Genomic DNA, 27,641 nt, shown 5'->3' with positions numbered 1-27,641 from the left:
AACCACTATAAAAATTCAATCCAGACAACTGAAGTATTAAAAAAAAATACTTAAGAAGATAGGACAAGTATAAAAGAAAAATATATTTTTGTAATTATTGAAGCCAGATATAGTAAATCATTACTTCGAAGCTCCTGGTAAGAATTTATTCCCATTTTGTTCTATTACCCAGGTGCACTCTTTCATGCAGCAGTGGGCCTGTGCACAACCAGAAATTAGAGCACTCAAAAGATTAGAATTTAATAACATGTGTGGGAATACAAAATGTCTCAAATGCAAAAGGAAGGCATACAGGCAATGGAAGAATGGGCAGGTCACCAAGGACATGCACCATGAAACAGCAAGAACTTGCAAGGACAAAATCAAGAAGGCAAAGATAAAGAATGAGCTGCACTTAGCAAAGAAGATTAAGGACAACAAGACTAATTTCTATAAGTATGTGGGCTAGAAAAGAAGGAGCAAGGATAGCAGACCCTCTGTTAACAAGCCACAGGGCACTTCCTAACTGAAGATACAAAGAAGGTAGAGCTACTCAACAGCTACTTTGCCTCAGTCTTCACAAAAAAATTAAGCTGCCAGACACCCAATAGGGATTATCTGGATAAGGAAGGAGCCAAGCTGAGGGAAGAGATAAAAAAGATGGTCAGAGAGCTTTTGTTGCATCTGAATGAATTCAAGTCAAGTCAGCAGGGCCAGATAAGCTTCATCCCAAGGTCCTGAAAGACCTGGCAGAGGAGATCTCAGAGCCCTTGGCAATGATCTTCATGAAGTTGTGGGAGATGAGTCAGGTACCAGAGGACTGAAGAAGGTCCAATATAGTGCCCCTCTTTAAAAAAGGCAAGGAGGAGGATCTGGGGAACTACAGATCGGTTAGTCTCACCTTAGTACCTGGGAAGTTACTGGAACATTTCCTAAAGAAGACCATTTGCAAGCATCTGGAAGAGGAAAGGCTGATCACAAGCAGTCAGCATGGATTTATAAAAAACAAATCAAGTCAAACAAACCTGATCTCCTTTGACAAAGTAACTACTTGGGTGGTTGAAGGGAATACTCTGGATATATATAGTGTATCTGGACTTCAGCAAGGCTTTTGAGTGGGTGTTGGCTACAGCCAAGGCTGGGGACTTCAACTGTAGTGTGCCGATTCTCCTGCTACAAGCAAAGCTGGATGTTCCAGGCTAGAGGGTCTTGTCCCTCTGCTCAGGGTCAGACAGATTGCCAATTTTTAAGTCAGGAAGGAATTGTGGTCAGATTGGTAAGGAATGTGTGGGCTTTTGCCTTCTTCTGTGGCAGGGGGTATGGCGCTCTGCCCAGGACCTTGAGTGTATATTGACAACATTTTATAAAAGCAGGACATTGGCTGCCATGGTTCCCCTGCTTTACTTGTGGCAGGTTAGGGTGTTAGGTCTATGTTGTGTCAGGGTTGATGGTAGTCTTATGCAGAGTTTAGATTATGGTTCTGTGAGATGGTTTGGAAGGAATGATCCTGCCACAGGCAGGGGGTTGGACTAGATGATCTCTGAGGTCCCTTCCTGCCCTAGTTCTTTATGACAATACAGTGAAATAAGGCCATTACAATCATAACTGTCACAGTTTAAGAGAGGATATGGAAGGGAGTTAGTAGAGATTACCTCAGAGGCTACTATAAGCCAAGGGGGCAGCAAGAAAGAAGAGATGAAACTGAGCATGGGTGCTCAAGGAGACTTAGAAGGGACAGGACAAGAATGGTGGAAGCGAACTGTAGAAAAAAAATTATGGTAGGGTGGTATATGTGATCCAATCTGTAGAGAACTTTAAAAACAAACAGGAAACACTTGACTTTGGGATTCCTTAACTCAGGGGTTGTCAACCAGGGGTATGTGTACTCCTGGGGGTACTTGAGAAGGCCCTAGGGAGTATGCATAGGCAGATAGGGAGAGAATGCTGCCACGCACCACCTCGCACTGCTAAGCAGGCGCCGTCTGCCTGGCTGGACGCGGGAGAACCATGTACATGGCAGCTGCTGCCGCTCTACATTTGGACGCACATGCCCCCCACCCTGTGTTTGGCTGCGTGCCACCCCCTACCCCTGTGTTTGGCCACCAGGGGTAAACTGCTCTGCATCTGGCCCCCAGGGGTACACTGATCCAAAGAAGTTGAAAACCCCTGCCTTAACTGGCTAAGTGTTATTGTTTCTATTCAGATACTCCCCATACTAATAGCAGCCTCTTTTTGGAAGTTAAACTTGAGTAACCCATGCCTATCTGAAACGGTAACAAATAGGGCTGTCCGAAGCTTTGGTCACTAATTCGATTTGGAGGCAATCTGGCCCGATTCCACAGCCGAATCTGGAGACCCATTAATCTCTTCGAATCGAATCGGGAGCCTCCGATTCGATTCGGAGAGATTTGATTCAACCATAGACACAGCTTTATATGTTTTTTTCTACATACCTTAAGGTACCAGGTGCCTCATGAACGCTGAGAAGGTGGGGTGGATGAAGCATCCCACAGGAGTGTGGAGGGGTTCTGAGCACACTCTGCAGCAGACCTGGAAGTGGACTGGAAGTGCTTCCAGTCCACTTCTGGGCCTGTTGTGGAGTGCGTGGGGGGGGGGGGATCTCCCTCCCATCCCCCAGCTCAGTGACTGGTGCCTCCTGGGTCTGGGTGGTGGACACGCCCCCCCCCCCCCGTGCCTGACTGCCGAGCCGGGGGGGCCTGTCCACCACCGAGCATGCAGAGGGCCACCCCCCTGCACTCCTGTAGGACGCTCCATCTGCTCTACCATCTCAGCATTCACGAGCTGCACACAGTACCTTGAAGTACGTAGAAAACAAAACCAAACCAAAAAAACCCCATAAAAGCTGTGTCTATGGCCAAAGTGCTGATTCTTCAAATCAATCATATCTTCAGATTCAGACCGAGCCGTATTGAATTGGGACCATGATCTCAGTCAGTTAATTGAATCGCTGTCCCCCGAATCAGGCCAAATCCAAATCAGAATCAAATACAGCCTGCTTTGCACACCCCTAGTAATAAAGCATTTACAATAAGATAATGGAGTAAGCAGGGACCACAGGCAATATGATGCTGCAAATACAGATCAGGGGCACTGAACAACAATACTTCAGCAAATGTTCAATGCAAATGGACACACCACACATTCTGAAGCAAATTTTACACGTTGGGAAACCAACTGCTACTGGGACACAAACAAATAATTACAACACATGAAAAACATGAGCATCTGTTCAGCTCTACATATCACAGTCAATCTTGAGTTACGTTGCTTCAAAGACAATTTGCATGAAATGAAACAGATGTTATAGTAACAGGATCAATTTCAGAAATCCGTAATATCCATTCAAGTGAGCAACACCCTGCTTGGCATTTCATATGATAATGCCGAGGTGCACGTGGTTTTCTAATCACCAGATCCTATAAGGATGCACATCAGACAATGCAGCTTTCTGTCTCTGAAGGGAAACTAGTATTTTAAAATATGTATTTGCTTTTGTTACTTATTTCAAAGTTAGTTTTCTTTACATTATAGTTTTTAAAAGCTGAATGTCATGTTGTAAACCATTACTGGATGGTTCAGATCACGTTTTTTGGACATTTCATTTTAGTACTCGACAGCATAAAACAAAGAATGCAGCCTGGGGCTCTTGTACTTTTTTCATAACCCAAAATTAATATTATTGAATGCAAATAAGGTACCTGGTTTCTCAGTTTCTGAATTTCTTCCTCTCTGTCTTTTATTCTGCTTTGTAAAGTATTTTTTGTCCGATACAGCTCTTCCTCAGTGTAATGGAGCTCCTATAAAATGAACCACAGCCAGTTACAAAATAAAAGGTTTATACACACCCTCTGGAAATTTTAGGAAGACATATTAGCTACTTATTTGGGACTTTATACTAGAGCTATTTACTACTTTGCAGAAGTACACTCAAAGTTTAATCTTTGCATTTTTTAATTTTAAAGGGGTGGAAATACATTGCTTGGGAAAACTGACCAAGGTGGAGTGAAACCTATACCTACAAGATTCCCAGGATTTTACAATGCAGACAGCCTTAAGGCAAGTTACAATCTAGAGTCAACCAAGTTTCATCTACTACTCCATCTGCTTTCATAGATTCATAGATGTTAGGGTCGGAAGGGACCTCAATAGATCACCGAGTCCGACCCCCTGCATAGGCAGGAAAGAGTGCTGGGTTTAGATGACCCCAGCTAGATGCCTATCTAACCTCCTCTTGAAGACCCCCAGGATAGGGGAGAGCACCACCTCCCTTGGGAGCCCGTTCCAGACCTTGGCCACTCGAACTGTGAAGAAGTTCTTCACAATGTCCAGTCTAAATCTGCTCTCTGCTAGCTTGTGGCCATTATTTCTTGTAACCCCCAGGGGCGCCTTGGTGAGTAAAGCCTCACCAATTCCCTTCTGTGCCCCCATGATGAACTTATAAGGCAGCCACAAGGTCGCCTCTCAACCTTCTCTTGTGGAGGCTGAAGAGGTCCAGGTGCCCTAGTCTCTCCTCATAGGGCTTGGCCTGCAAGCCCTTAACCATGCGAGTGGCCCTTCTCTGGACCCTCTCCAGGTTATCCGCATCCCTCTTGAAGTGCAGTGCCCAAAATCGCACGCAGTACTCTAACTGCGGTCTGACCAGCACCCGATAGAGGGGAAGTATCACCTCCTTGGTTCTGTTCATCATGCATCTGCTGATGCACGATAAAGTGCCATTTGCTTTTCTGATGACTTCATCACACTGCCAACTCATGTTCATCTTGGAGTCCGCTAGGACTCCAAGATCCCTTTCCGCTTCTGTGCCTCCAAGAAGGTCATTTCCTTGGCAGTAGGTATGCAGGACATTTTTCCGCCCTAGGTGCAGCACTTTGCATTTCTCCTTTCCTTCACATTCTGGATCAACTGGTCTTCTTTTTCTGTTTGTCTGTCTTTATTTTATTGCCTAACCACAAGGGTTGTCAACTATGGTTCCCTGTAAGTAGGTAAGGAAGGAAAAATGAAATGCATTGGCCTGAATCTGAGATAAAACCTTCTTAAGAGTCTCTACAGAAATAAATTTTAGAACAACCTACAAGCCATGTATATAAAGCATATAATGCTCTCAATGAACAGCAAAGACACTTGTCTTGAAAAACTTAGTCTAAAGATACAGCATAGTTGGAGCATTCTCACCGAGTGGCAAAATTTAGCACGACTGCTGTTAATGTTTTGATTTAGTATATACAAGCTTTTGAATACCCAGACACAAAGATCCAAGATCTTTACTATATTATGCTTTGTTATATCTTTGTGTAACTTCAGTTATCTACTGTTAGAACAAGAGGACACTGCAACACTTCTTTCCAGTTATCAAGTCAACAACATAAAATAAATAGCTGATTAGTCTTGGTTTTTGCTATTTTGATTTCTGAAGCTAAATACATTAAAGAAACAACTTTCAGATATAACAAAGCTGTAGTTATTCATTTCAATATGTAATAAAGCCACCCTAAAACTACATTTGTTTACAACAACTCATATTATGCCCCTAAAAATTAACCTAAAGTTTGCTAAATGTAAAGGATAAATTCCCTCTTTTAGCTCCACTTTTACTGGTCTAGATACAGAGCTGAGATTGAGGGGAGGTAGAGGTGTACTCTCTCAAGGGACATAGGTAACAGAATATACCCTACCATCTGGCTTTGATATAACAAACATCAGCCATCCATCAAGAGCAGGCTTGGAACTTTTGCCTTTTAATTAGCTCAAGATGTTAACATCTAATTAAAATGTAATTTCTGAAAGGACACATAATCCTATAGGATAAGTTGTACTCAGCAGGTATTGTGAATTCTCCAATTTTCTCCATTATTTATTATTATTCTTTTATGGCTACTTGTTTATAATAGAAATCCCTAGTAAGATATAAGAGGATGGTCTGGTTTCAACTGACTGATAAACTTAACAGAATCAGTGATTAGCCACGTACAGGGTGACCATATGTCCTGGATTGGCTGGGACAGTCCAAGATTGTATAGGTTGTCTCAGCGTCCCGGCCATTGGAGGAAATTTAAGCAGAAAGTCCCAGACTGCCAGAAACCTGGGAGTCGTGGAGTTGGGGATCTGTGTGTGCGCTGCCCTGTCCCACCTGGCCCTGCTTCTGGCAGCCACAGGGTGAAGAGTGTGGCAGCAGGCAGGGCCGGAGCAGCTATTAGGATGGACTGGTGAGCATGGTGCCTTGTCACCCGAGCCAGGGCTGCATGCTGGGGGCGCTGTGTGGGCTCTGTCTGCCCCGCATTGCCTTACAGCCCTGGCCCCATCCTGGCACCTGCAGCCACATCCTGGACATGTACTGCCGAGCCAGGCCAGTTGCATTGCAGCCCCCATACGGACAGCCCAGTCCAGCCAGGCTGTGTCCTGCCCTAATCGTACTATTCAAAAATTCTGTACTATCCAATTTTAAATGTTGTACTTCTTTGATTTTAAGATCCATTAGAATATTGTAAGATTGCCAGCCTGTCTCCCCAGCCCAAGGATGACTTATGCCATTCCCAAGTCTTTCAAGGGTTTATCCCTTTGTGACTGTGCTTGTCACTAAAAGGGGCACAGGCAAGCAGCCTGCAGGTAGCTGCACTCCCAATTAGGTGCATGACCAGCAGGGAACTGCCTGATTGGGAACAGGGCCCAGCTGTCTGGGTTAAGAACAGGCCCTGAGCAGTGGAGCCAGCAGTTTGCTGTGAGCAGCCAGGAGAAAAACACCACCTGGCTGGAGCTGCTGCTCATGTAACATCTTGGAGGTACAGGGCAGGAGCTATAGGGATGGTGGAGGCTCTTGGTCCTGAGGCATGATCTAAAAACTAGACCCTGCTGGGGCTGGATGGTGTGGTGGGGCTGCCTGTGGCAGGGCAGTCCTCAAGAAATGCCACACCTGGGCCTCCCCAGTGAAGGGTGAGTATGGGGCGCCAGAAAACCTCAGCCCCCGCTGCCTTGTAGGCGACTCTGTGGAGGGGAACAACTACAGGAGCACAATCTGAGAACAAAGCAAAGGCCCAGGTTTACTGTGCAGAGCTTGATGCAGGGTCTAGGTAATGTGAAGAAACCTGAGACACAGCCCAGGTCCACAGTGTGGCTTGAGGTTCAAAGGGAGCTGGGTGTGAGGCTCCAAGGGAGGGTGGGATTCTGAGCCCCAAGAAGGAGCTGGGTGTGAAGCTCCTGGGGCAGGGGGACTGAGGCCCAGTGTTGGGCAGGGGATTGAGACCCCAGTATGGGGTGTGAAGGGACCAAGAGGGTACAGAGTCAGGCAGGGAGCCCAAGGAAAAAGAGAAGGGCTTGGAGCCCCAAGTGGGTGCGACTGAGAGCATAGTGCGAGCACACAGGGATTGAGAGTCCCAATGTGAGAGCACAGGGATTGCGAGCCCCAGTGTGAGGACATGGAAATGAGTGTCTCGACATGAGGCACTGGAGTGAGGGCATGGGAATGAGAACCCTAGTGTGGGGTATGGGATTGTAGGTCAGGTGACACGTGAAGTAAAATTTAGGTCAGGTGTTAGGCCATGGATGCTAGCTGCGAGGCATAGGATACGGTATAAGGGAAGGTCTGACGCTGTGCATAGGACCTTGGCATCAGAGCAATTAAATGGGCAGCCTCCCACTTTCTTAACAACTTCCAATTAGTTTCAAAGGCGTGGCAGGAGAGCGGTTAGCCATAAAACAAGAGGGCGGGCCAACAACACAACCAGCCTCGGGATGCCCACTTGTTACATCCTTGAACACAAAACTATCCACTCCAAATTCCAAATGTAAACCCAGTGCTCCCCCAGTAAAGATCCTTTGCAAAGATTTGTACTTCTACCGCACTCCAGAACATATCAAATGATACATCCTGCTTTCAACACCACTTATGTGGGATTTTCCAATCTTTTAGGAACCACCCTGACTCTTTCCAGCACCATTTGCTAATAATCCCTAAGCCTAAATACTGCTCCTCTAAAAAAGGGACATTGTCTTTGGACAGGCCTGTCCAACACCTTACAGGGACATCATCTTGCCCAGTTACATTTAAATTAACTCAACTGAAAGGGGTAACCAGATACTGAAGTTCTGTTCCCATATCCTGCGATTTGCCTACATGCCAGACATACTGCCATTCTGACTAGACTACTTTATAAACCTTATAACAAGAAAGGATAAGGCACTGTTTCATTTAGGCCTATGCTGCCTTGGTTTGGCTTTACTTACCACTGGGCGAGTGGGCACATGGCAACTACCAGGGAGCAGGTGATGCATAGTACGTCCCTGCCCCATTCCAAGTTGCTATAATTTGTTTGTCTGTCCATATACACAACATAAATCTTTTATAGCAGCTGCATGTGAGACACGCCCGAAACATTTACACTTTAAACCCGCCCCCAAACCTGTGATTAGTCAGGCTTTTTAAGAAGTTTTCTGGCACAACTCCACAAAATATAATGGAGAAATGATAAATTGCACTGTTTCCCTGTTCATAAACTGCAGAGTAGCAGTGTGAATAATGAATCAATACTAGGTGGCAGCCATACATTTTTGAAAATGCTTATTATAATGATTTTAACTACTGTATATTCTCAATAAAAACAACCCTTGAAAACATGCAAGTGTTGCACCGCTCACATGATGAAAGTGTTTGATTGCTACACAAAAATCTTGGCTCATAGCCTTTAATAATTGAGGATCTGAATGCATTAAGTTAATCTTTCTTTCAATATCCCCTTTTAAAAATAAACTAGTTTTCATAGTTTGTAACCCTTATATATTTACACAGAAAACTGCATCTCCGGCATTGTATATTGTCAGAAATGCACAGTTCTTGCTTTCTTTGCAAAAGAGTTTTGCTGCATGTTTAAAATTGAATTTACAGAGAAAGAGTTTAATTAGAATTAAGACTACTGTACTATGATGAAATGATCTCGAGAAGATCACTGTCTTGTTCACTTATGTATGCAACGTAGTATTTATATCTTTTAGGATTCTTTTCCCTAACACTGTGTACAACGATGCAATTCATGCATGCTTACACCTGAATTTTCCTTGTATGCATCCCCACCATAAATCTAACTTCACTCTGACAACCAGAAAAGAGGTAAATTGCCACTAGAGACTATAGTTATGTGGGGTGGGGGTGGAAATCTATGGAAGTCGAAGCAGCTGCTGCGATTTCATGGGCAGACAGTGGGGCTGGCAGCCATTTTCATAGGTAGAACTCAGCTCCCCCCACCCCACCTGCAATATACCTCTGATTGGCCAAGGGACCCTGGTGGCCCCAACCCTCACCACTGATTGGCTGCCAGGGCTATCCATCATTTGGCCCCACCCCTTGACACTGATTGGCTGCGAGGGCTGTCCTTGCAGGCAATCAGTGGCAAGGGTTGGGGGCAGCCACAGTTCTACTGCCAACATCCTATGTAAACTTGAATAAGTCAAACTATTTCCCTGGTTGCAAAATGAGGCCAGGCCCATTCTTAAGGCAGGGAGACAGTGGCAAGGAACAGTCATCAGATCCGACAATATAATTTCACTTTTGTAAATTAGCTCAGAGTGGTTCAGAGTTTGGCAATACAAATTCCCCCCCCCACCCCCACCACAGTGGCTTTGCAAAGAATGGCACCATGTCTTCCAAACAATAGCAATTTAATAAAGACTTTGCTTGTCCTGCCCTTGGAAATTGTCCCTGTGGCAACCTGACAAAATCTACTTCCATTTCATTAGGCAGTGCCAATAGTTACCCAGAGGTACACAAACATTAACATTCTTCTGAAATGTTTGCACACAATCTCAAAACATACTTTTGAAAATACATAATTAAATCACATTTTCAGAACACATTCTACTTTTCAAGTAGATGCAATTTGGATGAAAGTATGAAGCTCTCTCATTTTTGGAGTTAAAAAGATCAAAATCAGCTTTATGTCTTATAATAGGACCATGTTGCTGGGTTTTTGGTTGTAGCCGTGTTGGTCTAAGGACATAAGCAGGCAAGGTTCTTTGAGTAGATGTGTTATATCTTTTATTAGACCAACTGAGTAGTTGGAAAAAAGTTTTTGGCAAGCTTTTGAGAACAAATACCTTTCTTCAGGCATAGGGAGAGTCTGCTCTTGTTGTGTGTTTTCCTGGATCTGATCTTCCCTGCCACACATATGCACTTTTACAGACCTGCATTTTGCATTTTGACTTAAATTTCTATTTGACCCAAAAGAGTACACAAACACCAGCAGACTCTCCCTATGCCTGAAAGGTGACTGTGCCCAAAAGCCTGCCAAGAACTTTTTTCCAACTACTCAGTTGGTCTAATAAAGGTAACACATCTACTCAAAGAACCTTGCCTGCCTTATAATAGGACCAGAACTGTAACTTCTAGTATGACAAGGCAAGACCCTTCTGCATAATAAAGCACACTTTAGGAATCAGTAGAGCCCTGTTTTACAGCTATCAAAAAAGTAATTGAGAGAGTGCACTGATAGCTACCATTTACAGTGTCCTTATCAGTTAAAGGGCAACATACTCACACAGACTGCATTCCTATAATCCCTCATATCAAGAATTTTGCATAGCCTAATAGACTTCAGTGAGATGCCACCTCTATAGTCTGTTCTGCACAAATAAATGGTAATAGTGTACTCAATACCCAATTCTACCCTTGCAAAAAAATGGCAAACACTCCTACTGAAGTCACTGGATTTAAAGTGACCCATAATAACAATAACATTTGTCTTAATCACAAATTATTTCTTCAAGTAGATATGATACATAGATTATCAAAATTTATGATACACCTGAAGGCTTGTAAACAAAAACTTATTTGCACAAGGAAGTTTAAGATTGGAAAAAGGTCAAAATAACAACTCAGCATAATTTTATGACTTTAATTCAAAGCTGTCAATCTTCCAATTTTAGAGCCAAAACATTTTCCAAAGCTAAAGTTATACCAGGCCTCCTGTTTACCTGCTTTTGCCGTTCCAATTCAGCCTCCGCTTCTTGCTTGGCCATTTTGTGTGTTGCTATTTGCTCTTGTAAGTCCTGAAGCTGCTCCCTTGCTGATTCAGCTTCATTTACCTGCTGAGTCTCCATATCCTAGAAATAATATAAACACTTTTATTCCAATAACATCAAGCCATGAAGTAATCTTTAGAAGTAAAAGCAGAACTCAAAATGTAGTTTCATTTTTGCACATTACAGCAGAAGCAGGATCATGTGGACAAAGGATAATTTTTTTTTTTAAATGGCCAACCATCTCCTGTCTGTCATCTACAGCTGAACCCTAGGAAAGAGTTGGACATAACTGCAGGAAGAAGGGACAAAGGCAGCAGGGGCTACGCAGAGTCTGGGAGTCACTTCAAAGATCAGTGGTCCCCCCATGACATTCTGGAAAAATAAATACATGCATTTATGTTCTCTTCTGCAAAGGAGTACCTGTGGCGATTCTGGAAAGAAATACCTCTCATTTTAAGGAGAAAGTAGTAGCAAGGCACCCCAGTGGCTCCTTTCCACACCTTATTCCAGGGTAGTCAGGGAGAACGGGGAAAAGAAAGCATACATCAAAGAAACCAAACTCAACATCAACTTGTATTTTCTAAGCATATGCAAGAAACACTATCATTCCCAGGGGACTGAACATCTACAATCCTCCGACTACTACGCAACTCTAAGTATACTTCACAACTATGCAAGGGAACTTCAGAAAGAACTTAGAAATTATCTCCTTCACAACCTACTCCAGAAGAGGTCAACTCAAGAAGGAAATCAATACATGCTGCAACAACTTGAGAGAAATCCAGATATCTTCCCATGCATTATATAAAGAGACTACCAAAGATATTTTATATATCCATCCAACATAAAAAGAAATGGAACCAGTTGCTACACGAACAAGTTTCCTAGCTGTAAAACAACCAACACAGAAACAACACCACTACCTTACAACATTCCAACCTTGTACTCAATGAAACTGAAAGAACCAATCAACCCTCAAATAATATCACTCTCTCCACTCACACACTTACCAAAAGTGAAAAAAAAAATAAATAAATAAATAAAATAAAAATCAGTCTTCTCTAAAAGTCTTAATTTCTCTCTGAACCCCCCTCCCCCCCCCAAAATAATATACTACAATGTGGAGAACTAGAAGGATGTTTCTAATGCCTCTGTCTCAAGGAATATTACCACAACCAAAACAAAGAGACTTCCTACAACACTTCATCCTTTGACAACACTGAGGAAAAGATTAACCCCACCCCCCCCCAAAATAAAAAAAAACCCCATCAGCTTGGACATCTCACAGTAGATGAAATTCAAACCTTGAACACTATATTGACTGCTTCAGGGAAAGAATGAACAATGAAATAATCAAACGCCACCATAACAACCGCACTGTCTCAGAGACAAGGGCCATAGAATCTCTAAGATCCAACCACCAGATAGTAATAAAACCAGCAGATAAAGGAAGAGCTATAGTTATCCTTAACCTTGAAATCTACATAAAAGAAGCCAATAAACAACTCTCTGACACCACCTACTTTGAAAAACTAGAGGAAGATCCAGTGCCCTTTTTCACTCTAAAACTCAAAACCACCAAATTATTTCTATCTGAACTATGTGAAAAAGCTACAGGGCTTGATCAGTCTACTACCCAACCCAGGGACTTTTTTTTTTACATGCTTTCCCAAGTCCACAAACAAGGAAACCCAGGCAGACCTATAACATCCAGCCATAGAACCCTAACTGAGGAACGACCAGGTTTAATCGAATCCATCCTAAAACCTCTTGTAACCCAAAGACCGATATTTGTCCAAGGCACAACTGACTTTCTACAAAAACTTAAAAACAGAGACCACCTTCTCGGCAATACCCTTCTATTTATCATGGATGTTATCAGCTTATATACCAACATCCCACACCAGGATGACATCTAAGCCTGCCTTACATAGCTACAAGAGCAAGATTACAACTCAGAGTACAGACCTAAAGTTACTGAACTTAGATACTTCATCCTCACACACAACTTCACTTTCACCAACACATCCTTCAGACCATATGGCACAGCTATGGGCACCAAAATGACCCCACAATTGACAACCTTTTTATGGGCCACTTGGAAGAAGAACTAATTTCTCCAGAACTGCACCATCAAACCCATGCTTTATTTAAGATATATAGATGACATCATCATCTGGACTGAAAAATCTGCCATTGCTAACTGATTCCATCACAAATTCAGTTATCGTCACCCTTCCGTCAGATCTCTTGAATACTCCAGCACCAACATTTCCTTTTTAGACACTATGATCAATATCCAGAATGGTAAAATATAAACCACCATATACAAGCAACCCGTGGATCAACATACATACCTGCAGACAACCAGCAATCACCCTAAACACACCAAGAAAGCCGTAATATACAGCTAAGCCCTCCAAAACCACCAAATCTGCACCAAGGATTATCACCTCACAAATCTCAAAAGGAATATCATTCAACAAAAAACACTCCTCCAGAGAGATGCATTGCACTTTTGAAAGAGCTACCTGGATACCATGTGAAAAATTGCTGCAGTACAAAAACAAAATCCCCATAAATTGCACACCATTAGTATAACATTCCATCCCTCTCTGGAACTTCTTCCCAGAACAACCCATCCTAGCCTTTAAACAAGCACAGAACCTTGCCAACCGAATCACCAGAAGCAAACTTCCTCTGGCCCAGAACACACCGAATGGATCCAGACCATGCTGGGACAAGAAATGTAAAGCCTACCAACACATCTCCACCACTACCACAATAACTACACCCCACAACAGAACCATGACCATTCCTGGATCTCACACCTGCACCTCCAGAAATGTAGTATTTCATCCAGTGCACTAAATGCCTTGATGGAAAATATATAGGAGAAACCAAAAAAATAACTGTGTTATCAGAATGAACACACACCAAAAAATCTATCAAAAGACAAAAATATCTAATTCCCTGTGGGTGCACACTTCTCACAAGACAACCACTTTCCCTCCAATTTCTGAGTTCTAATCCTCAAAGGGAATTTAGAAAAGATCTTTTGCAGATAAGCCTACGAACTTCGCTTTATAAAAGCCTACTGGATACAAAAAAATCATGGACTAAATACAGACACTGGATTTATGGCACTTATCTGCCATCTGATAACCCCAGGTAACTTACCAGCTACATTCTCTCTCCCCCACCCAGCACCTACCTGTCTCACATGGCCTCAGATCCTCACCGCCACACATTTGCATTTTCAGACCTGCATTTTGCATGTTGGCTTCTATTCCATCCAAGAAAACACAAAACAAGAGCAGACTCTTCTGTGCTTGAAGAAAGGTGTTTGTTCTCAAAAGCTTGCAAAGAACAATTTTTCCAACTATTTAATTGGTCTAATAAAAGATATCACATTTACCCAAAGAACCTTGTCTGCTTATGACCTTAGAAACCAACACCACTACAACCAACACCCCTAGTATCAAAGAAGCACTACTCACCCTAAGAGAAACCTTTTCCTACCCAGCATTGATAAATTAATACTGAACCCAACTCAATAGCTGTTTCAACCCCAAATAGCTACAAAGCAGTCTTGATAGCTTTGTAGTGGTAATGCTACAAGTGGCAGGTAGGCATCTGAAGCCCCAGATATTTTCAGCGAAACATAAGGATACTGTGTGCAATAAAAACTACCTGTAGCTCTGTTCTCAGAAGCTGCATCTGCCCCTTTAGTTTTTGTATTTCCTCCTTCTGTGTGTCTCTTTCATGTCTCAGTTCTTCTAGCTCCATGGTGCTTGCAGTATGGCTATCCAGACCTTCAATACCAGAGCCTTCCTTCAGGCTGTTTATCAGCTTTTCTTTTGACTAGAGGATTAAATAAATTTGTATATTAATTGATAAATATTAAATATGAAATTCAACATTTAGACACGCAGGTTTAACTCTCATTGAGGATGATGAGCGGTCCATACTTAAATATGTGATCAAGACTTGGCTCTAGAATCCTGGAGCAAAACTAGAATTAAAATTTATTTCTTTAGTTTCAATGGTAGGATTAACAAGGACCTCATGGATTTTAAGGCCAAAAGGGTCCATTATAATGATCTAGTCAAGTAGTGCTCAATCGTTTGGTCCCACAGGTCACAGATGAATGGCTTTGTGCTGGCCCCCAGGATCAGGCCCTGGAGCCTGAGCCACCCTCACTCACTGGGATCAGGCCCTGGGGCCCTGTGCTGCCCCCTGTCCAACCCAATTCATGGACTAGTATTCCAAGTAATAACCAGGGGTGGGCAAAGTCCAGTCCACAGGCTGGATCAGTTCCACAGTGGACTCCATTTCCCAGCAGCCTCAGCCTGTGTTGTTGTGGCCGGTTTCCACAGAGACTGCAGGAGTGGTGGAGCTGTAACAGCGTGCAGCCAGGCTGGGTGCAAGGCAGGGCGGAAAGTTCCTCCAGGACCAGGATCTGGCGGCGGTGACAGCGGGATCTGGATAGGGGCATGCAGGCAGCGGATCACAGCCGTCCTGGCTCTGGACCGTACTGTCACTGCTGCAAGATCCCAGCCCTAGCCCCAGAGCAGCTCTCCACACTTCTGTGTACCCTGCCAGTGTTGCTGGGACCAGCCTCCATGGAAACCCAGGACCCATGCTGTCCAAGCTTCATGGTTGTTGCGGTCTCTGTGGAAACCAGCCACAGCAACGTGGGCAGGGGCTGCTGGAAATTGAGTCCAGATGCCAGCCAGATCCACCATTTTTCCCCTGTAATAAAGACTTGCTGCTGAAGGTCATCAGCTCTCTGTTTTTCATCCAAATACTTTTTCCCTGTAATACACAGTAGGCACATCATAAAGCAGAAAAGATCTGTATCTGTGAAATAGTTTCTAATTTTCAAATCCTATACCGCCATGTCTACCAAAAAGTAGGAGTTAAGACTGTATCCAACTCAACTGAATTTCCTAAAAACTTTGCTAGAAAACTTAACTGCATATCATCCAAGGAATGAACTCAGCAGTAAGTTTCATTTCTTGAACACACAAAAAGGCAAAGGGGAAAAAAAGTCTCTCTCAAAACACAACCAGAGCTGATATCCTTTACCTAATAAGATATACAAAGAAAAAAAAAATAGAGCTCTTCCATGGGGAAACTTAATCCTGTTACCACCAAACTTTCAAATGGAATTTGTTTGCATTTATAACATAACATACACCCACTGTCACATATTTAGAGCTGAGCCAGCAATTTTATCCATGTGGGTGGATCCTTACATCTGCATAGAGTCCCTGTGACTTAGTATTGTTCTTCATAAGAACTGTGGTCTGCCCACACAGAAATTATTGTAAGATTAAAGTTTGAATTTCCATGACAATTGCTTAACTCTCTACATGAAATTCTGTTGTGTCAAATTATGAAGTTGTATTTTCAGATCTACCATACCGCTAAAAAATGTACAGTAAAGAATTCAAAGGATATGTTACTGATCATATTAAAAAAAAAAAAAATGGGATAAAATTAAACATGATGCTTCCCTGAACCACTCTTCATATTTTTAATAAGATGAATGCAAAAACATTGGCAACTATTTCTTTTCTGCTTAAATTGGATTTTTTTTCCATGTCTCACTCACTTGGAGTATGCGAGTAGCCTTTTGTTTGTAGTCCACCAGTTCTTGTTTTGCAGACTCCAAATTGTTCTTAGCTACTTTGACTTGCTGCTGAAGGTCATCAGCTCTCCGTTTTTCATCCAAATACTTTTTTTCTGCTGCAGTTACTGCTTCTGCCAAGTTCTGACGCTCAACTTCCATTCTACTGAGACGAGCTGCAAACTCATTCTGTTCACAGTGAAAAAACCCAAACCCCCCCAAAAATGAATTAACCAACTCATTATTTCGGTTTAAAATTATGAAAACAAGATTTAAAGCTATGCAGACACAATAAGCAGGGAATGGAATTTCATTACTACCCAAATAAAGTTTTCTCCTCCTAATACATGTAATGGAATGCTTAACAGGATGCCCCAAAACAAGACATAGTTAAAAATTCTAATATAATAAAGGGCTTAGTCTGTCCGTTGATCTGCCTATCTGTAACACTTCTGGCCAACTGCACATGTGCCGCTAAGACGGCAGATGACGATTGGCTGCATGGGCCCAAGTTTGAGCTGCTGCAAGGGATTTTTGTGGTGGTGAACATGCCCCAGGCACCCAAGCAGCAGGGCTTCCCCATACCTCCCTGCCTGAGGGAGAAGGGGGTTGGGGGGGGGGGTCATGGTGGCAGTGCCCCCCCACTGCCTGCCCCTCAGAAAGGGAGGGAGGAGAGTGGGGTGGGGGGAGACAAAGGATAGGGGAAGGATCATGGTGGCAGCTGTTGTTGGGGCCAAGTGGTGGGGAGGATGCGACGGGAGCAGGAACGGGGCCCCCAAAACAGCCAGCAGGGAGGGGGAAGCAGCAGGGAGGGAGGCTGCACGGGCACAGGACAGGGGGAGTCATGGTAGTGGCTGTTGCCAGGGCCAGGCAGCAAGGGTCACAGTGGTGCCCACCCTCACTGCCCAGCCCCGACAACAAAATCAGCAGGGAGGGAGGGAGGGGAGGCAGGGGGAAGCCCCACTGTGAGACAGAGGTGGATTGGGGGTGGGGGAAGCCCCCCGTGTGGGAGGCTGGAGGCAGTGGTAGTCCTTACATGGCCAGCCCCGAAGGGCAACTGGGAGGGTGGCGAGCTGGGGGCCATGTAAGCAGTTCTTGAAATTCGTCATTCTTGATGGGCAATTAGCTAGTACAGTGAAAGCTTTGTTATCCAGCACCCCGGGGGAATAGAGGGTGCCGAATAACAAAATATGCCAGTTAACTAAATGGCCCGAATGGGCATCTTTGCTTGTTCGGGCCGCCGCCTCTCCTGCCTCGTCGCCGAGGGACAGGGAGGGGGGCCCCATGCAAGCTGCTTTGCCCTGGGCCATGGGGGCTCAGCAAAACCGGAAGTGCCACAATTTCGGTTTCGCTTTTTCCTTACAAGCCAGCATGCCAGTTAATAGAGCATGCCAGCTTATAAGGTGCCGGATAGTGCAGCTTTTACTGTATATCTATATATTCTTTACTTACCAAGAAACTTCTACTTGAAAACACCTGAGAAAGGTATATAGCAACAAAATCTTGTCCATGACTTTTTCCACTGCACAGCTGAAAAATCATTGTGCGTAGGATTTAAGCCATTTAAGAATATATTGAAAAGGAAATCGTGTTTAAGCTCCAAATATTGATTTAGAAAAAAAGTGCTGTTAGGAATAGAAAAGCTTCCTATTTACTGAACTATTTAAAAGAAAAAACAGGGTACTTGGTGAAAAGATTTTAATATTTTTCTATGGTAGAGTGAATGCCCCAAATACAAACTAAATCAAGAGAAACAATAAATCACCAGTCTATTGCACCATACAAGCTTTATGAAATTAGGGAACCAGAAAAAAAGCATAAATTATGGAAATTATAAAATAGGTTAAAAATAGGTCTATAACCTAATTATAATAACAAAAACTTGCACACCTACATAAATGAACTTTATGTTGAAACTAGCAAATTGCCCAACAAGAATGACTTGGGGAAGTGGGGGGGGGGGGAGGGGGGGGGCAGCAGGAGGGGATGGAGTGCTGCCACCCACCACCCTGTGCCGCTGCTGTCTCCCAGGAGCAAGGGGTGGGGGGAAAGCTTGCACGCAGCTGCGGCCACCACCCAGCACCCCATGCTGCCGCTGCTCCACATCTGGCCACGTGCCAGCCCCCTCCCCCTCGGCCTGCTTCGCTGAAGCCATGCCCCACATGTCATTTTTGATGCAGCACAGGCTGAAGCCACGCCCCCCAAGAGCGATATGGAGAGTCAGACACACAGACTGACTAAGCGTATTTATTTATTTGTATACACACACGAGCAGAACGCTACAATAAAAAATGGTCAACAGGTTTCCAAAACATTTCACTCAGAATTCAGAAAATAAAAAAAAATAAAAAAATCTTACTTAGATTTTTTTTCTGAATAAAATATGCAAGTGGTATCTCCTTCAGTAGAAGCTTAGCACCCTTAACACTTATTAAAGCTATTAGGAGTCACAAGCGTGACATGATGAGATTTGATCCTATAAGTAGAGTTTTGACATACATCCTCAGTTTACAGTACTAACCTGCATTTGTTTGTAACTTTCTTGTTCCCGCTTCAGTGCAGAGTCTGTATCACGTAGCCTCTCCTGCAGAGTTTGAAGTGCTTGATTTTGCAGGCTGTTCCCTTCACTGTGGTCTTGTATTATTCTAAAATAGTAATACAGAAATTTGTTGAAAAGACAGCAAATTTACTATCTGGTCCTCTATCTTGAAAAAATTAAAAAAAACAAAACAAAACAAAAAAAACACTATTCAGGCATTTCAACTCCCATTAGCATTAGATGCCTAAACACCTTTCTAAACCTGGCCCAGAAACACATTAGGCAATTTTTCAAAAGTATCCATTTCAAAACAGACAGACTGACATGTTTGCACTTTGCAAAATTCCTCTTTTCCCTACCAGGTGCCTCTACACTGCCTGCCTTGCTGAGTGACTCCCTGCCGCTTGCTCACAAAGACTTACCATCTGCATTTTGACCTGATAGCCTTACCTTGGAATAGAGTTTCTCCACTCCTGTCCCCACTCCCCATGTTGAAGGAGGAAAAAAAATAATCTTAGAATCAAGCAAATGCAGTAGTTTGCCAAATGAAATCTACTGATGTAAGATTTCAAGTTTTAGAATTATTTGGTAAACACTAAAGTTAGACAAACAGTTTGTATAAAAAGTTACTTCAGTAATCTCGTCAAAATTGGCAATTTTAGTCTTATTTAGTACGCTGTCTTATCATTGATGTAAAGGATAAACTTCTGTTATGTCTTAACAATACACATGCCTCATCACTTACGCTTCATCCCCTACAATTCTGTACATCTGATACATAAGAAAGCACTCACAATTTTTTCATTTTATTGAAGGTACCAAGCATTCTAGCTTGAATGCCTATACCTAGTACTACTACATTCAGCGGGTTTCAAAGTACCGTGATTTTTCACTCTGCAATGCTTCCAAGGCCTCCGTCCGAGAACTCAATAGCTGATCAGCTTCCTGCAACCGCACTTTAAGCACAGCCAGTTGGGAATCCTTGGCAGCAACAGCTTCTGTAAGGTCATCAATTTGAGCTCTTAGTTCTCGAACCACCCTGTCACTCTTTGAATGGTCAACATTCCACTTTTCTACTCTTGTTCGGGCTTTATTTAGTTCTACAAAGTAAAAAAAAAAAAAAAAAAAAAGTTATGTATAAACATACATTTAAAAAAATAATCTATTATATTTTCTGGAACAGATGTTAATAGTGCTAGGTCTCACTTAAAGTTAGTATGTCAAATTACATGTAAATCAGAAATTAAATACAACCCTCCGAATTTACATAACACTGGAACAGTAAGAGCTAAAAGGCAACTCAAATAATAGAATACAGTCTCTCTTTAATCTAAGACAATTATGAAATAAACTTAAAAGCCATGTTTAAAGTAATGTACGTGTTTAAAGTGTTGAGTTTTTACTGAAGATTTCATTTTACTAAAGAACATATACTGACTTTGCATTAAAGTTAAAATTAGGTATTTAAGTACTTTAAAACACTTTTTAAAAAACCCTTAACCATTGTTGTTACCATCTCTGATGTCAGACAATTTTCCATTTTAACTATTATTGTTTACATGTTTCCATTCAATGAACTTAGCCAGAGAACATTCCAGATAAGACAGACTGACCTGTTAGTTCCTAGCCAGTTCCACCATTGGGTCCCATCTGGCTACTATACAAGATGTGTGCTAGATATTTCAGGGAATTGTAATTCATGTTAACAAAAAAACATCAGCTACATTTAAAAAAAAAAAAAACTGGTCAGGTTGCTAAAACGGCCTTTGTAAACTCTGATTTTATAAAATTTAAATTTTGCACCTTATTAAGCTGACTTTCTTCCTTTAATCACTACTCTATTTTTGTTACTGAGCAAACATTTGCTTACAAATTCTTTATAGTAAATTTTCATTCCACATAATTTATTATTAATTGACTATTGAAAAATATTATGCGATTAGGAATAAGGTACATATGCTGTCAAGACTTAATCTGCTTAAGTGGTTACCTCAACCTTTCAATGCTCTCCACCTCTATACTTCAATTAGTAGGTGTCACTTGGCATACTGACTTGTTTATCAATCTCAGAAACAGTAATTATTTTGATAGATAAAGCTGCCAAAGCAAAATACCTTCTTGCATTTCTTTGGATCTTTGAATTAATGAAGCCATTTCTTGATTTAAAGACTGAACTTCATTCCGCAGCAGTTGATTCTCCAGACGAAGATTGGATAGCTCGTGTGACTTGCAATCATCATTAGCTGAATTAGAATTAGCTGTTGTATTTAACAATGCATCTTTTGTAGGGTCCGCTTGTGCTCCCAATCCAGAATCTGAACTGTCAGGGGTATCTGTATAAAGAGAACTGAGTTTGATCTACTTTGGTTTAAGTAGATCAACCAACAGATAAGTGTTATCTAATGATCTATTTCATGATGTAGTTTAAATTCAATCTATTTTTTATTATATACAGAGAGAAAATGTAAGATCTCTCAATGTTATGTATTTTATACACAGGTGCATCATGAAATAGCTTTTCACAATATGCAGACCTTCAATGTACAATATTATAACACATAAAATACAGATGATTTTTTTACAGCATAGCAAGAAGAGAGACAAGAGCAATTTACATTTAGTAATATGATGTACAAGTAGTACAAATTTAGGGTTGTAAAAGTCTAACACAATAAAAGACTTAGCCTGTTTGTCTGTAATGCTCTGGGCCAACTGTGCATGTGCTGCTGCAATTGGGCGGGCAGTAGTTGGCTGGCCCAGGTGGGCGCAGGCACAACTTTGCACTGCTGCTCCGGGAAGGAGGCAGAGGCAGTCGGGGGAGAGCGGGCCACCGCGCTGCACCCCCTGACAACAGCCGGGACAGGGGTGAGGCGGCCACAGTGGCAGTGCGCCACTGCTAACAACAGCCAGCAGGGAGCGGGAGGCAGTGGGGAGCAGGGTAAGGGGAGGAGACCATCAAGGTGGTGGCACCCTTCCCGCCCCCCACCAACAGCTGGCCGGGACGGGGAGGTCACAGTAATGGTGCCCACCCCCCTGTTGTCGCCGGGCCCCAACAACAGCTAGGAGGGAGGCAGAGGAGGAGGGAGTGGCGAATGGAGCCGGAGGTGGGGCTCCGTCCCCACCTGTCATTCTTGACAGGCACTTTGCTAGCGTTAATATATACTCACTACTCTGTTATAGAAAGTATTTTCATCAGATAAGCACTGTAAATACAAACAACTGACTTAATTTTTTAGAATGTATTAAATTCATATTAGCCACCTTATTTAAGATGTTTATATAAATTTTCAAAATAAAATTTGTATCTTTTTCTAAATGCCATTTATCTTTCATACTTCTGTCATAAATTGCCATCAACATGTCTCAAATTTTTTAATCCAACTGCACAGATTAGTATGGTTTAGTAAAGATACAAATAGACTTTTAAGATTCCTACACCAGCCTCCTTACTAATCTTTCCTCAAAGAGTAATGCACTTGCATATATTTGTTGTGGGGGGAAGGAAGATTGTTTTGCCCTATAAAATGTTTTTACTATAAAAATACTGGAAATTATAGTAATTATGTACGGTGCTGTAGGATGTAGGAGGCTGTAAGATGATTCTTTGTTTATACTTGCCTCCCATACTTCTGCAAGGTTCTATTACACATTAAAAAATTCCTTCTAAATTTCATGCTTCTAGAAGGCACAATTCCCTATGAATGCCTTGAATTATGGCAATGAGATTCTATAGTCTCTTTATAAAATTCCAACCTATAAAAGTATATGTGAACAGACAGCTGTATTCTGAAAAGGGATTTCTTAGGAGAAAAAGGCAGAGGTAGAGGCAGAACTAAAGCACTGGGATTCGGACTATGGAATTACTTAAAACCTACCTAACATTCTTGACTCCAATAAGCAGATATATTGGTGCTTTAAGTTAAGGTTTCACTGCTGGTAATATGAAAAAGCATGGGAGACAGGAAGTGTGAAAAAACAGAAACAGCTCTTTCATGAATGTTAACTTGACTTTGAATTCCATGCCTTTAAAATGGATAACTGGATGAAAACCAGAGAATACAGATGGCAGCTGATACAAAAGAGAGGTCAAGATTGTATTTTAAACTGTCATCATGCTGTTTACTTTACCTTGTGCTCACCAACAAACCTGTTCCACCTTCCTCCTTACCACTGCAAGAGTCCTTGTCATGATACAGCCTCCCCTGTAATGTCCCTAGAGCAACATGACCATGCCACCTCCACCCTATGGGCACCTATTAATCTCACCTGCTATGTCTTGCTGGTTTAAATAATGAATCAAGAGGCTGCCCTGGAGTTGCAGCTCATCACAGTCCTGACAGACTCCTCTAAACCCTGTGGGTTGTTGGACCCCTTACTGAGTCCCACACTCAGTAGGTGACTCACAGGACACCCCAAGCCTTATGGGCTAGATGTGTGGCTCCAACACCTTCCCTTTACCATGTACCATGTCTTGCAGGAAGTATTTAAATGTTGTCCCTATTTTAATGAGGCCTCAGACTAACTAGGCCTCCTGTCTTCACTGGGCCCTTGGCTCCTGTCTCTGTGCCCTCTGCGGCGCTGGGGTCTACACCAAAAGTATGCCCCAGTGAGGCCTCCTCCTCCCCAAAAGCCTTAGTCCAGTGCACTGGTGTACAAACAACCACCAAAATATGAGCCCCTGGGCTGTAACATAATACAAACAGTGCAGGGTACACTCTGTCTCTTTAAAAAAAGAGGCAAACTTCTCCCCAGGTATTAAGTGCCTCGCAGCCCAGGGTGCCTGATGAGCTCCTGGAGTCCCATTAGTCTCGTAAGCTGCATATCAGGTGGCCACAGCATCCCTGGGCAGTTCTTCTCTGCAGGAGGTCCTTCCCCTACCAGCTACTGGGGAACTAACAGCCTCCAGTCCCAGCCCTGGGGCTTATATGTGCCCAGGCCCCTGCCTTCTTCCAGGCAGCTGACCGGATGCAGGTGCAGGCAAATTCCCTCATTAGCCTGCTGCCACTGCAACTTGCACCTGTGGGGGTTCTGCTTGGCTCCAAGGGCCCTCTCTCTAGGTAGTTTCTGCCCGTAAAGGAGCAGGCACACCTCAGTGCCCTGTGACAGTCCTCATCACACACTGCCTAGGAGATGGGCAGGCCATTAATTCTGAATAACAACACACCAAGCAACACAGCAGCAACATAATGGCAGCAAGATTTGTTCAATGCTTCTTAAACAGTTCTATATAATGCCATTTTCTTCCTAATTAATTCATATGGCTACTATATTATCAGAGAGCTAACCCTCATCTTTTGTTTCATGCCAACTCATTACAAGTTAACGGACAAAGTATTAGCCAGTCCCCTGGTTATGTACCTGCCAGTACATTTCATGGCCACATACTTGCTATCACATGCTCAAGATTTACTTTTGTCAATTAATTATGAATCTGTTCAAAGAGTCCATCTCCATTATAGAATTCTTCCCAAAGAAAGTTACATGGGAAGATGCAATTACAAAGCCATATCTACACAGCTAACCAATCATACAGCTATTATTTTCAAATTCATTTATTAAAACCAATGTGGCTTCTTTCTCTTCAGATGCACTAACAAACAAACCCAGCTAAAAGAAACAATTAGCAAACTCAAGATATTTTACTGAGCAGAACATGCACATCATGCCGGTATTACACATTAAGGTATTGTTTATCATCTATTCAGAATCAATATACTTCGCTTTGCCAAAATTATGGCGTCCTAGACTTGGAGCATAGACATATCCCACTTTTGAAAAATACTCCCCTTCATCACGACTGCTAAACCTGTTCACCTATTTAAACACAGGCAAATTAAACTCTTGCCTTTGAATGCTTTACATGTTTGAAGCACTGAACAAATATCGAAGAACAAACACTACCAGCACTCTTGGGAGACAGACCTGACATTAATTTCATTTTACAAAGAGAAATGAAGGCAAGATACTGATGTGACTGATGCCACATAGGAAATCAGTAGAACTAATGTTAGAGCTCAGATTCTTGACTCCCAGCCAGATTATTCTTTTAGATCAGGGATGTCCAACTTTTAAGTGGCTGGGAGCCAAATGCCCCATCAGCCACACACTACCAGCATGAAACAGAGGGCCTCATGGGCAGCATACCACACAGATGCTTTCCCACTCTCAGCTGTACTGTGCAGTGCAGGCCCTCATCCCAACCCCCAACGCACCATGCCCGCTCCCCACCACCTACGGATGCACTACACCACCACGCACTTGCACAAGCACAGGCCTACCCTCAGTTTCCTTAGCTGTGCTGCCCCAACCCTTGGGGCATGGGCACACAACAGAAGTGAGAGGAGGAGCCTGGAAGACTCTGGCTGCTGTTGAATCCAGGGTGACAGGGCTAATGGCAGCTGAGCAAGAACAACTGAACCCACAGACCAGGCCACCAGTTGCACAGCCCTACTTTTACATCAAACTTTTTATGTACCAACCAACTGTGTCTATTGCATTTAGAGCCAGTAAGTTTGTTACACTATCCACAACAATCGTAAATACCCTTATTTTTAATAAGCATGTAGAGTTTTATTTAGCTACCATGGCCTTGACTCTTGCTGGAGTTGTCTTCAGTTGTTTTCACACACTGTGCGTTGGCAGACACAGAACCGATGCTTGAAGTCCGAGAGTGATTTGGAAGAGCTTTACTCTTTTCCTTTTTAGACTCCATCCTTCCATTTGGTTCTTTCTCAGAACTATTGAGAAAATCAAACAAGAGCTCATCATCAGGTTCAGACTTTTTCCTTCTCACAAACTGTGAGGAAGGTCTGGGTATGGAAACACTTTCTGTTGGAGGAGAGGCCTCCAAAGAGGTCCTGGATGCTGCTTTGACATTTGCTGTTCCTGCTAGGATCGTAGCCTTCTGCTGTTTAATGTTATCAGCTGCTGAAGAGATATAGGCTGCTTTTGATGAAGTCTGATGCTTCAATTCTCTGGTTTGCTGCTGTGATTCAGGATATTCACTGGCAGACCCCAAGTTCTTAGTACTATATATTGCATTGCCTGCAGTCTCTTTTTTACTCAGAGCTGTTGCAGCCCCTTGATCAACTCTGTTAAGAAGATCCTCTGCCCTGCCAGCAAGATCGACAAGCCAAGACATAATGGATGCCTACTGATCAACAACACTGAAACTCCAAAACCATGAGCTGGAAGAAAAACACAAAACACAGTTATTACAATGCAAATACAGATTAATGGATCGGGCTCATCTCTGCCATAAACTGTGTGTCAGTCAAACACACTGACAGGGGCATCAAACACACAGCCCGCGAGTCAGATCCAGCCCCTGGAGCCCTACAATCTGGCCTGCGGCATGTGGAGTCGGGGCGCGTGGGCTGGGCCAGATGGGCAGCGCCTGGTCCAGAGTGGGCCTCGCCACAGCCAGTCCACTGGGGCACCAGGCATCCTGCGCACATGCGCCATGCGAGGCTGGTCCAGCCCCACGCTGGCTCTGGCGTGTGAGAACGGGCTGGCACTGGACCCGAACAGCCGCAGAGCCAGCACGGGCACCGCAGACCGGCTGCGAGTCCGACAGCGGCTTCAGCCCCCCGCCCGGGCCGTCCCTCGCAGGGGAGGAGGAGCTGCCAAGCCGCCGGGCCCCGGCATCATGGAGGAGCGGGGCAGAGCGACCTCTGCGCACGCGGCACAGCTCGGCCACACCGCCCGGGGCAGCACCATGCCCGGCCCGACACCCCCCGGCCGGCCCGGCCTGACACCCCCCGGCCGGCCCGGCCTGGTCCGCACCACCGCTGCGGCGCCCCCCAACCGGCTGCCTCCAGCCTCACCTCCTCCCCCGTGCCCTGCAGTTCCAGCGCGGGACGAGGGGCCCGCGGCGGCTACGCAGAGACCGCAGGCCGAACGCGGCCCCTCGGCTCCATCTTCCGTGAGACGTGGCCGCTGGGCTGGACCGGGGGAAGGGCACAGCCGGGCGGAAGGACCCGAAGGTACCAGCCTCTGCCTCGGCCTCGACCCGCCCCAGCGCGCAGGCGCCTTAGAATCCACTCGGGAGGCCGTGCCGGGCCCTGCCGGAGGGGCGGGGCGAGAGTGGAGGCCCCGCCCCTCGCGCTCACAGCCCCAGAGGGGAAGGGCGGGGGAGGCAGTCAGGCCACGCCCCTCCCCGCGACGCCCCACCCAGAGCGGGGGCAGGGCCGGCTTGTGCTACCTGCGATGTAAACAGCCAACTGCAGCGCGCGGGGCTCGAGCCGGGTGTTGGTCCCGCCTCCGCGCGTGCGCATCGCGCTGTGCCCTGCCGGGCCCGGGCCCGGGCCCCGACCACGCCGCTTAGTCTCAGTCGCGCGGGCGGCCGCTGGGGGACCCCAAAGCTCCGGACACGGGGACGGGCCCAGTCGGAGGCGGCTGCGCTGCTTCTGCACCTCCTTCCTCAGGATGTGGCTGAAGTTGGTTCCTTGTTCCCGGTTCCTT

The 27,641-nt window shown here is 44.1% G+C and overlaps 1 protein-coding gene across 1 annotated transcript in view; it reads right to left on the bottom strand.

Moving 5' to 3' along the window:
* Window positions 1-27,189, bottom strand: part of GOLGA5 (golgin A5) — a 41,191-nt gene extending 14,002 nt beyond the window's left edge. Inside the window, exons 1-9 of the mRNA XM_006268800.4 lie at window positions 27,005-27,189; window positions 25,761-26,365; window positions 21,293-21,511; window positions 20,059-20,278; window positions 19,161-19,284; window positions 16,625-16,828; window positions 14,698-14,868; window positions 10,957-11,085; window positions 3,699-3,797 (exon numbers count right to left, since the gene is read on the bottom strand). Of these exons, the coding sequence (XP_006268862.1) occupies window positions 3,699-3,797; window positions 10,957-11,085; window positions 14,698-14,868; window positions 16,625-16,828; window positions 19,161-19,284; window positions 20,059-20,278; window positions 21,293-21,511; window positions 25,761-26,319 (1,725 nt within the window). The 5' untranslated portion in view covers window positions 26,320-26,365; window positions 27,005-27,189. The remainder of the gene's footprint in view (window positions 1-3,698; window positions 3,798-10,956; window positions 11,086-14,697; window positions 14,869-16,624; window positions 16,829-19,160; window positions 19,285-20,058; window positions 20,279-21,292; window positions 21,512-25,760; window positions 26,366-27,004) is intronic.
* Window positions 27,190-27,641: the final 452 nt, after the last annotated feature.

Source organism: Alligator mississippiensis, chromosome 2 (assembly GCF_030867095.1).
Source record: "Alligator mississippiensis isolate rAllMis1 chromosome 2, rAllMis1, whole genome shotgun sequence".
NCBI lineage: Eukaryota > Metazoa > Chordata > Crocodylia > Alligatoridae > Alligator > Alligator mississippiensis.
This window is presented reverse-complemented; position numbering and strand designations above follow the sequence as displayed.